Consider the following 12293-nt stretch of genomic DNA (forward strand, 5'->3'; position numbering starts at 1 on the left):
GTACCCCAAACACGCTTCACTTACACCCATCAGTATTCTTTCAGAGAAATTCAACCTGTCAATAGCATCTGTCCCTACTGCCTTTTAAAAAAAGAGTATCGCCATGCTATCCTGCTGCACCCAACTGCTCAGCACACTGAAGTCTTATAGCTGCTTCCACAGCCTCTGGATAAAACGCCACCCTGACCACCCTCTTGACAAACCACTTTCATCCATTCTGTCATTGCAGGTCAGCTGACACTGAAGATAAATTCGTTTAAAAACAAAAATGGTAAAAAAAATTTTACCTGTGTATTTTTGCCCTGCAAGCCTTCCCTCCTGTTTTTTTTGTTTTTGTTTTTTGCCGCACTATGGATCTTAGCTCCCCAACCAGGGACTGAACCCAGGGCCCCTCAGTGGAAGTGTGGAGTCCTAACCACTGGACTTCTGGGAAATTCCTCCTTGAGCCTTTTGATAGCTCATTTGTTGGAATGTTCTTCATTATTAAGTGAAATCCCTACTTAAACAATTGATTTCTGGATTGTCCATTTTGGTAAGCTTTGTGCCATACTGTGACCTGGTCTCAAAATGTTCAATTAAGACCAAAGTACACAATTCCCCCTTTGAGTTCCCCTTCTCAACACTGTACCTGCACTTTTTGAGAATTACTGTTTCTCTTCCTTTATTTAACAAGGAACAAAAATTTTCGCTACAAGTGAGGCCATGCGTTTGAACCATGTCAATTAAATGTGACCTGGTGCAGTGGCGGATGCTACTCCAGCCCACCTGACGTTTATGTCCGCCTGGTGCTCCAGGAGGAAGAGGGCGCTCTTGCTGTCCTGCCTCTGCATGGCCATGTGCAGCAAGGTCTGCCCATCTGACATGGTGTCATTGATGCAAGCCCCGGAGCCCAGCAGCTGTGCTGCGATCGTGTGCATGCCTGCAAGAGACAAGCCCCGATTAATGCTGGCTCAGCTTCTCCCACTTTCTCAGCCTCTTACTACAGCAAACACGCCCTCTCGACTTCGCAAGGCCAGCAGTTTTCCACATTACTATAGGCTTAACCCAAACAGAAAGGCTAGTCTACACAAACCATTAGCTCCAACCCTTCCACCTCCCTCTCTCGCACACCCACCCTCTGGCACACGTCTGTCTGCAGCCACTGTCACTGCCTTACCAGTCCACAATGCCAGGCCCAGCACAGTCTGGTCTCGAGAATCCTTGAGACTGAAGTCCGGAATAATTTGCAAGTTGTTGGTGGCATGAAGAGCATTAGCTACATTTTTTTTAAGGAAAAAAACACCCGATTTCACCATCCCGTGGATCATATTCAAAGTACTCAAGAGAATGCAAGCTCAGTTTCAAACTGACTGACTGATCACTTCTATACAAAGAGAAGTGATAGACCTTGTTGTGGGAAGTGGAAGCCAAGACATTTGATAATTTGGAGCAAAGCTTATGAGGAAAATGAATGGCTGTAAAGGTTAAAACACTGGATGTTCACAAAAGGAAAACAGGCTCCACTATGGAAACACATTAATTTCTTGATTACCAAAAAGGGATCAAACAATGAACTGGCAACATTTTTTTAACACATAAGCCCTACCATCTTATACCTCCTGTGTGGGCAAAGAAGGCAAAGCCTACCTCCCACCCCACTTCCTTCCACAAGCACAGTGCTAAAGGATGCTGGCCTTAACAAGGATGCTACTACTGCTATTTAGTCGTTAAGCTGTGTCCGACTCTTTTGTGACCCCACAGACTGTAGCCCAGCGGGCTCCTCTGTCCGTGGGATTCCTCAGGCAAGAATACTGGAACGGGCTGCCACTTCCTTCTCCAGGGGATATTTTGGACCCAAGGATTGAACCCTCGTCTCCTGAAACAGGTGGTTTCTTCACCACTGAGCCACCAGGGAAGCTCCAACAAAGATGCAGGCAAGAGTAAACAAACTTCAGGGCAGGAAGGAGAAAAACTGGAAAACGACATTGAGGGAAACCAGCCTCCCACATGTCAGGGGCTTCCGTGGGCCCCATTTCTGGCTCCTCTCATGGTTCACTTGCCAGGGAGGCTCAGAGGTGGACGAAAGGGCTGACCGACTCGTGGAAGACCGGTGGTAAGAGTTCTCAGAGACAGTGCTCACAATGCGGCAAAGCTCTGCTTGACCTGCCCCTGAAGTATGTCCTGGGAAAACCCCCCAAAATAAGGGAGGGGAAGTACAAGGTTTTAACACCTTAACCCCACAGGTGAAGTGGGCAGGCCCCATTCTACAAATGTACACAGGAAAAAACTGTTGCCAGAACCAGACTATACACTTATCTGGTTGGACCTCGAAGGATTTTTCGGGTAAGAAAACTCACCAAAAGGAGAAACACCAACTGTGTCACTACTCTAACCACTGTTCGGAGGTCACAGTGATGGGTAGTGACCCCCATCTTCTGGGGACTAGGACCCCCAAATTCCCACCTTTTTGCTCCAGGATGACAGACACCACATCCGGATGATTATAGGCGATTGCCATGTGCAGGGGCGTCTGCAGGTAGACGCTGCTGTCCGCGGAGCTGGGCAGGGACACGGCCTCCTTCGGGGACGGCAGGGCCTCCTCCGTCTGCAGGTTTGGGTTGGCCCCCTGCTGCAGCAGCTCTGCAGTGAGGTTGGCCAGGCCATGCCGACAGGCTGTGTGCAGCGGGGTTTCTCCCTGAATGGAAACAAGTGGCCCTGGTCAGAGCACTTCAGACTGGGAGCCCCTTTGCAAAGGGATGAAGCCAGCCTGTGCGCTGTGACACAGGTCCCCAACGCCAGATGCAGCCCCGGGCTCATCCTGTCGCCGGTTCCATGACCTCTGTCCCACGTGCTCCTCAGGTCTCCTTTCCCTCCCCCACACTGTGCCATCGTCCCAGATTCCTCCAGTGTCCTCCCCAGCATCCTCCAAACACCCTGGATCCTCATCTTCTGCATTTCCACCCTTTACTTTGCTTTTATAATTATTTTGCTAATTATAAAAATAATACATGATTGTTATTAAAGAACTCTCACAGATGACCTCCAAGCGTCACTAATGTGGTGCTGTCTGTCGACCACCACACTAAGCCCTGCATCTCTGACCAGTTCATATTAACTTCATCTGTAACTCTGATGAAGAAAAGAGCCCCTTCTCCCACTTTTAAAAATTAGAAACATTGTAAACTGGCATTACAGGTACCTGATTCAATATTCAAAAGGTACAAGAGAATACAGTGAGAAGCAGCTTCCCCCCCTGCCTAGCCCCCATCACCCAGTTATCTTCCCCTGAAGGCAGTGTCACTGCCAGTTTCATATTTCTATCAAGTGACAGAATAGCCATAGGGAGACATACACACACGTATGTATGTGTGAATGAATATGCATACCTGTACACATGGAGACACACGTGCGGTTTTTCACCCAAATAAATGGAAACAACCATCAATACCCTGCTCTGCACCAGCTCCTGTTGAAGCTGCTGCTGCTGCTAAGTCACTTCAGTTGTGTCAGACTCTGTGCGACCCCATAGATGGCAGCCCACCAGGCTCTGCCGTCCCTGGGATTCTCCAGGCAAGAACACTGGAGTGTGTTGCCACTTCCTTCTCCAATGCGTGAAAGTGAAAAGTGAAAGTGAAGTCGCTCAGTCGTGTCCGACTCTTAGCGACCCCATGAACTGCAGCCTACCAGGCTCCTCCGTCCATGGGATTTTCCAGGCAAGAGTACTGGAGTGGGGTGCCACTGCCTTCTCCAAATTGAAGCTACACATACTTATTGAACAAGTCGAGTCCAAGAACTTTACTTACAAGGTTTGCTGTGAAAAATAGCAAGAACCCACCTTCTTTTTCCTAAAAAAGAAAATTTTCTTTTCCCAAAGGGGAAAAAAAAAAGTGAAGTAGCTCAGTCGTGTCCGACTCTTTGCGACCCCCATGGACTGTAGCCTACCAGGCTCCTCTGTCCATGGGATTCTCCAGGCAAGGATACTTGAGTGGGTTGCCATTTCCTTCTCCAGGGATCTTCCTGACCCAGGGATCGCCGCGTTGCAGGCAGACGCTTTACCGTCTGAGGCACCAGGGAAGTTGCTTCCCAAAGGGAACCACTTTGAACTCTCTGAGCTGGGTTTTGTAATTTCCTTATTTCTACCTAACGACTTTTATTTCTGCCTCTTGATTTTCTGGGTCCTAGATTTCCTGTAGGATCTCACTGGGTGACAAGGATTTGGCTCCCTCCCCCAACCAGCCCCAGGGGGCTCCCCTCTCCCCATAGAGCCTCCTTCCCGGGGCAGCCCTCTGCTCCAGCCCTCTCCCCTACACAGCCTTCCTGGGTTCGCTTAGCTACCCCCATGGCTTCTACCAGGACCTACAAGTAGGAGACTCTCAAACCCAGCTCCCCAGCCCTGTGTGTATACCCAATTTTCCCACTGCTTACAGAATACTCCCACCTGAATGTTTAAAAAGGAGTTCTACAATCACAAAATGGAATTTGCCCTCCCCACAACAATTCCTCCCCTGGTCAGTTCCCTCCTTCTCTTCTCAGGTCCAACAACTCTCCAACCCTTGCCCCTGAGAGCCACAGAGGTCCCATGGACCATCACACTTCAGTTCCCACTGAGGCCCATCCTGTTGGGTCCAAACCCAGTATGAGAGGTTGGGATAAGCCATTGCTTATCCAGATGATTCCCTCCTGGCTCCAGCCTGGACCTCCACTCTGCCAGCCAAAGGTGAGAAGGTATAGCTGGGAGACATTGTGGGCCTACGGGAGGAGGTTTTTCAAGTTTGAGAAGCAGCAGAGCATGTCTGTAGCTATTAGAAATGAACAGTGGGTGGAAGGGACGATACAGCAGAGAGACAGACAGAGGCAGAGACACATGATGGCAGGAACAAATCCAAGAAACCAGTCACTGGCGCCTACAGGCCATGCCATCATTCTCGATGGAGAGCAGGCCAGCCGCGGGTTTAGGAGCGGACGGATCAGTAGGTATTTAACGGTGAGAAAAAAGCGGCTCTGCCCTCTCTCCTGTGCTTCCATGACACACTGGATTGTCTTCTACACCAAGCTTACCGTTTACTGCCCTGCCCAGCACTGTTGAGAGAAGTGCAACTGCGTGTCCTAGGGCCTGCATCATAATACTGACCCTGTTACTGACAAAGTACGTAACTTATGGTTAAGCCACTTAACCTCCCAGAGTCTCAAGGCTCTTGACTCTGAAACGAGGGATTTAAAGATGGTGTTAGTGTCTCTTCAATACATGCTGCTTCTAGATCCACTGTGAGAACTGAAAGGGATAATAACCTTAAGGCTCCTGGCACAAAGTAGTTATAAAATGAACATGATCTTAAAGATGAGCACATCCTCCCTGTCTGAAAATTATAGAGTAAAAATAACTATCATGTAGTTTCTAAAGTCCCAGATGCTACACTAATAAACACTTAAATTTATTTTTTATCTTATATTAAAGAAATAAACATTTCATCATATATTAAAGTATGATTTTTAATTATACTTCCTGAAATCAATACTAAGCTCACTTTACAGATGAGAACTGAAGCTCAGAAAGGTCAAGCAATTTGCCTGAGACCACATACAGCAGAAAGGGAAGTGGGAAATCTGGTAAAGCCAGAAACATCTGACTCAATCCACCACCCTTTAACACTGCAACATCTGCCTTAGCGTAAGACGCAGACTAAATAAACATGCACACAGGAAAACCTTCAGTTCAGTCGCTCAGTTGTGTCCGACTCTTTGTGACCCCATGGACTGCAGCATACCAGGTTTCCCTGTACATCACCAACTCGCACCCATCCATTTTGCATTTGCTAAGGAAAACCTGAAAACCTTAGCAAATGCAAAATGTGATAAAAAAATTAAGATGCTAACATGATAGGTTTGTGTCCATGTCTGCTAATCTATAGTAGCTGTGAAGTCCACAGTGTATTGTTTAGGACCTGACATCACAAATGCTTAAGAAGTGGTTGTGAATGAATGAACCAACCAATATTTGAAGACAAAAGCATCTGATACATGCTGGTTTTTAACAATGTCCACGTAGTCTTCCGCTTTGCCTGGCTGCCCTGTCACACTTACCCACTTGTTCCTGTGGTTGACGTGGGCACCACTGGTTGCCAGGAAAAGAGCTGCTGCCTCATTTCCTGCTTCAGCTGCCCGCTGTAGTAAGCAATTTCCTAGGAGAAAATGGGCATATTCATTCTTCTATTTGCATAAAAATCAGGTCAAGTTCACATTGCAACACACCCTGCCTTCCCCACCACCTTTCACAGCTTACCAGCCCACACCAGAAGTGGGTACCACTGAAGTCCACACAGGCCCTCTCTGTGTGTGGACCCACAGACTAAGATGAGCCTGGGTGGGGAGCAAACACTTGGTCTAGAAGTCAGAAGATAGGCACTCCTTCCTGGATTTGCCACTAGCCACCGCCCAGGACCAGAGGGAAGTTACATCTCCTTACCCGGGTTGGTAAGAACATTTCTCAGCAGCAGTGTTACTGACTTCTTGGGCCAGCTAATTCTTTGCTGTGAGGAGCTGTCCTGTACACGGTGTGATGTTTAGAAGTATCCCTGGCTTCTGCCCAAGAGATACCAGTAGCCCTCTCAACCTTACTGTGACAATCAAACTGCCAACAGGTGTTGCCAAATGTTACTTAGACAGTGAGGGCTGGGAAGTCATCTCTGAGAACCCCTGGGGTAGATAACCATTCTGAAGACACTGTGAGCTGAAATTCTATCAGAAAATGCTCCTTAAACACTTGTTTTACTCCTATAGCCTTAAATATGTTTATTCTTGGCCTAGAAATGTTTTAGGTAGCACTGCTTTCTAAATAAAAGTCTTAGAAAAAAAAATTAATTTTTTTTTCTCCCTTTCCTCGCGAAGTGGTTTTAGTCCCAAAACACTGTCTCTTCCTATTAAAATTTATGCCCTTTTTGGATAAACACGAAGTCTCGTGTTCTACAGCTGTTATTTACAAGTCAAATTAAATTAAATACCAGTACTAAAAACAAGGTAAAGCAGTGAGACAAAATACTGCTATGTTATTACATGTACGTGAAAACTGCAACAAGGAAAAAATAATATTCCTGAATTTCTATTAATACTCAAAGTATATAATGTAAAGTTGACAAAACTGGCAAGAAATGTTAACAATCTTGCCTGCAGCACAGTGCGGACAAAAATAAATGAATTAAATAAAATTCTGTGTGACAAGTAAGAAGTATGCATGAAGTATGTTACAACAGCTATCACAAAGGAAAGCCATTATTTTAACTGAAAACTGAACAGTTTTTTTTTCATGGAGCACCATTTTTACTTGAAAGAATGACAACTAATAAGCTAGGTTATTCAAAAATGGTTATTCAAAAATGTCTTTAAGACATTTTCTTAAAGTGAGCCTCTTTAAGAAATGTGATTCTAAATAAACGATCATTTTGAAGATCTGCACAAGCCAGTAAAACAAGATTTTCCAAACCACTAAAGCATGATGTCACAAAATCATGTATGGAGAAAAGATCCATTCCAAGCACATACAGGCCACGGATTTTAATATAACAGAGTACAAGAAGTTCATGATATAGCTTCAGACTCCATACTGCAACTAACTTTAATCCTTTGATAAATTGTTTGCTACAGTATCAAACAAATACATCCACAATTATCTGAAAAGGCTCTCAAAATATGCCTCACTTTTCCCACTACTAAGTGTGTGATGGCATATTTTTTTTAACCAAACAATGTAGCTCAGAAGACTAAATATAGCTGCAGGTATTAGAAACCAGGTCACTCTTCCAACTAAATTTTGTTTTGAAAGTGATTTTTCATAAAAAATGTTATACATTAACATAAAATGGTTTGTTATTATTATTAATACATATTTTAAAAATTTCTCAGTTTAAATTTCTAATATGGTAAATACCAAGGATATCCACTTAAACAAAAGCCCTTTGGGATATAACTTTTAAGAGGGTAAAAAGAGTTCTGAGTCCAGAAAGACTGAATCTCACTGCATTAAACAAACAGAAGTGTTTCAACTTAACAGACTTAACTTAGGGTCTGGCTCAATTTTTTGAAGCCCAAGATAAAGACTTTTTACTACAGTTAAAATTAAATACAAAATAATTCCCGTAACAGCATTCCTCTCAGTTTCTCAAGTTTTGGTAAAAACACTGACAAGTATTTCATGGAGTCTCAGACTCGAGCACCAGCTCTTAGGGGCCTTCTGTGCTTTACCTGTTACTGTATCAGGGGCATTGGTGTTGCTGCCACGCTGAATGAGCCTGGCTGCAAAGCTGTTTTCATCAAATGAAGTCCCGTTCACCACAGGGAGGTCTTCGAAGGGGTTTACGGACTGGTCGGAAGACACAGTGATGTACTGCACGGCAAGCCATAGAGCTGTGCTGCCCTCGTGGTCTTTCAGCTCTAAATCTAACCTGAAATGAGGAAGCAATGTGAACACCAAGTACAACTGTCTTCAGACACTTTGTACTGTCAACAGTCTCATTCTGAAGGACTTTTTTAAATCTTACTTTTATTTCTTAAAATTGATAATGCTAAAAGACATTTTAAGAGCATTATCTTTCACTCACAATCCCACCCTCCCAACAGCTCTTTCATCGCTCCAGGGCTCCCTACGTACTGTTTACACTGCAGCAGCTGATTGAACACGTATTCATTCCTGGCCATGATAGACAAGTGTAAGGGAGTCCTATGGGATGAAAAAGAAGAGGTGTCAATTCTGGACATGCCCAGTTCAGGACTACTCACAGCAGGAGGTGATTAGAATCCACAGGAAATTCCACATTTCTGCCACAGTCTTTTTCTACCCTGGTAAACAATTTTCCAAAGCCATGACCAAGCATCAAAGGATGAAAATGGATTTGATTATATGTTACAATTTATTCAGTAGCCAAGAATACAAGAATGAAAGGAAAAGACATAAAAAATGCTGACTCAATGAATGTGTATATACTCATGTTTTTAAAACAGCAGTTTCTGCCATAGGTATGTCTACTTTCACCTACCTATCCTCCACAATTTTGAAAGTTTTTTTCTTCCACACTTCTCTGTTAGACTCAAACACATTCTGAGTGGCAACAGGCAGGAACTGACTAAAATGGCATTTTATCACTTGTCACTGCTTTTATTTAGCCCTCATGTGCCCTGAGGAAGACACCACCACAGAGCACAGGGACTCCCGGGCTGGCATCTATCTCAGAGCTACAGAACATCACAGTTTATTGCAGCTGGGAGGAAAAAAATTAAGGACAATCATCAGAAGGAGAAAAAAAAAAGGATGCAATTATCTTGAGAAATGAGATAATTATGACATTATATTGAGTCCATGGAGAGCCACCTTATGTAAGTACCTTAGCCATCACACAAATCTGTTTTCCTATTCCAGCAACCTCACGGCTATCTTTTTAGAGGGTTTTTTGAAGGTATAAAATACTGAGCTGCTAGGATAAAAATTGGGTCCTCTATTGATGATTCAGGTGGCTTAACTCCCCTTCAATGCCTCCCGCACTACTGTTCCAAAGACAAGCAGCCCTTTCTCAGATTCTAAAGTATAAGGAATCCTCAATCAAATATTTCTGGGAAGGGACGAAAGGAACACAACACAGCTGTCAGTGCGGAAAGGGACGTGCTGTGGAAGACAGCAAATTATGCACATAGAGATGTCTAAAGTGGCAGTATTTACAAGAAGGTGGAACTGGGATTAATACAATTAGACCTCACAGAAATGAAACAGATTGCTTTGCGACAGTGGTATCCGATTAGCTCTAAAAAAGATGAAGGAAGAAAGTTCCCTGGAGGAGACGGACTGGATGACCACTCTGGAGATGCCAAAAACTGCTTAAAAACCCAAGGACCGTAGTTACCCAAGAGGGAAACAGCTTCCCCCTGTGCCTCTGACCTTAGTTTTCTCTCATTTGCAAAACAAATCAATGTTTGTGACTTCAACAGAATTCAGACTGAGTAATGCTGGACTAAAAACCACGAAGTCCCCATCTGCCAGTAATGTGCCAGAAAATAACACTCTGGACACCGTGCTCAGGGCAGCCGACCTGCACCCCAGCTTACCTGCCCTTGCTGTCCTGCATGTTGGGGTTCGCGCCAGCCTGCAGGAGGGCCTCTGTGAGCTGTGCCATCTCAGACATCACAGCTGCCGAGTGTTTCTTTGAATTGTACGATGCGACAAGATGCAACGGTGTCTCCTGGGCACCCAATGTGGCAGCATTGACCAAGGCCCCATTCTTAATGAGGAAAGTGGCAGCAAAGAGATCTCCTTGAAAGGAAACAAGAGAAGAAATGGTCACAGATGACAACAGTCAGGGCGAGCTATTCTGACCAGTGCTTCCTCAAAGGTACTGGTCAGTAAGTGTGGACAGAGAACATCTCACCATTGCGATCATGGACTTAACATACTCGAATTCAGCCACCGACTGCCTGCTGTCATCTGTCCCAGGCCCTCGCTGCAGCACCACATTACAGTCTTAGTATACCAGGCTTCTATCCTTCAAATCCTTCTGGTCATCAGCTCTCCTAAAGAGTTCCGAAGATTCCTCCCCAATGCAACTTACCTCCCTGCCTCATTCCTGACCACAGTCTGTCCCCAAGCAGTACCTGCCTGCCTTTAACCTGTTATACTTGCAGTGGCTCTTACAAAGGCATTTATGAGAAGTTTTCTTTTGTATCTTGCAATATCATTTCATCTTCTTCGACCACACTTCTGTGCTCTGAGCATTGAGAAGGGGGTTAGAATTTCAGGAGTGACCAACCTCTCAAGTCTGTTATCTGGATTCCTGTGCTCATTTGCATCTGCATGAGTTTTATCTAGTTTTCTTAAACATGGAATTTCAAAATCAACTGGAATTTCTCACCCACTCTAATCCAAGGGACTACCTTGCTACTGGAGTGTGTAAGCTCTGGCAGTGAGGGTGGCTAGTTCTGGTAGGACCGGGTCTGATTTCCTTTCTTTTTTTATAGCTTAAAAAAATTTTTTTTGGCTGTGCTGGGTCTTCATTACTGTGCAGGCTTTCCTCCAGTTGTGGTGAGCAACGCTTGGGTTTCTCATTGCAGTGGCTTCTCTTGTTGTAAAGCATGGGCTCTCGGGCATGCAGGCTTCAGCAGTTGCAGCGCATGGGCTGAGCAGCTGCGGCTCCCAGGCTCTAGAGCTCAGGCTCAGTAGTCGCGATGTGTGGGTTTAGCCGCTCTGCAGCACACAGGATCTTTCCGGATGAGGAATCAAACCTGTGTCTCCTACACTGGCAGGTGGATTCTTTACCACGAAGCCACCTGGGAAACCCTGATTTATTTTTTTATCCATCCACTGTCTTATATGTAACAGACATCAGGGAAATGTTTGGGAGGAAAATGGATTAACAGGTTGAGGCTATAAGGTTCCACTTTAACTGAATGGCCCCAATTCCAATCAGTTATGATCTTGGGTAACTGAAGAGCTCTCTAACCAGCCTGTTCTGAAATATTTTCATTTGTCCCTGATTCTTTTCTTGGGGAGGGCAGGGGAAAATACAATCTTTACCAGAATTGTGTGCAAAGGACCAAAGCTTAGATTTCTTTACAAAAAGATGTCGATAGAGCTCTGAAAGCAACAGGTAACATGTATATCTGGGGACTAGGCTGGTCACCCTTTGCTGTCCATATGCACATAGACATTTTGGGGTTCTCATCTGTAATATGGACAAATCCCACAGAGATTCAGTCTAGGAGAGAATATATAAAAACTATACATCAGCAACAAAGTAAACTATCTTAGAGAAAGCCACCTACATTCTGGAAGTGGAAAGAAAATTTAGAATTATGAGGACACAGAGCCTTAAAATGACAAGCCTGATATATAATGTACTGGAGGAGAGGTGAAATATGATTTCATTACCTGTAAGCTTGGCATATATTCCAAACTAAATAGTTAACAGACAGTAAAGCTAAAGTAAGATGTGTCAGTGAAACACTTATAATACACTATACACACAGAAGATAAACTGGGGCAAGACTGCGTACAGAAACAAGGGTACAGCATCAATGGCCGGATTCAGGTGGATGGCATAATAAATTTTTTATATATCTTAAGCCCTTTTAAAAAGAATCATAGTTTTTAGATTAGCTTTACTCTATTAGTAAGAGCCAAAGTTTTTTTAAAAGTTTATACATATATGAAAATGAAGTCACTCAATCGTGTCTGGCTCTTTGCTATACACTATAGCCTACCAGGCTTCTCCATTCATGGGATTTTCCAGGCAAGAGTACCGGAGTGGGTTGCCATTTCCTGCTCCAGGGGATCTTCCTGA

At 44.5% G+C, this 12293-nt stretch overlaps 1 protein-coding gene across 3 annotated transcripts in view; it reads right to left on the reverse strand.

The window, feature by feature from the left end:
* Positions 1-12293, reverse strand: part of ANKFY1 (ankyrin repeat and FYVE domain containing 1) — a 70839-nt gene that overhangs the window by 17406 nt on the left and 41140 nt on the right. For all 3 annotated transcript variants that reach the window (XM_052657497.1, XM_052657495.1, XM_052657498.1), the window contains 7 exons: positions 10066-10270; positions 8621-8689; positions 8215-8414; positions 6061-6158; positions 2443-2674; positions 1157-1255; positions 766-919 (listed from right to left, as the gene is read on the reverse strand). In XM_052657497.1, the coding sequence (XP_052513457.1) occupies positions 766-919; positions 1157-1255; positions 2443-2674; positions 6061-6158; positions 8215-8414; positions 8621-8689; positions 10066-10270 (1057 nt within the window). The remainder of the gene's footprint in view (positions 1-765; positions 920-1156; positions 1256-2442; positions 2675-6060; positions 6159-8214; positions 8415-8620; positions 8690-10065; positions 10271-12293) is intronic.

This window comes from Budorcas taxicolor, chromosome 19 (assembly GCF_023091745.1).
Source record: "Budorcas taxicolor isolate Tak-1 chromosome 19, Takin1.1, whole genome shotgun sequence".
In the NCBI taxonomy this organism is placed as follows: domain Eukaryota; kingdom Metazoa; phylum Chordata; class Mammalia; order Artiodactyla; family Bovidae; genus Budorcas; species Budorcas taxicolor.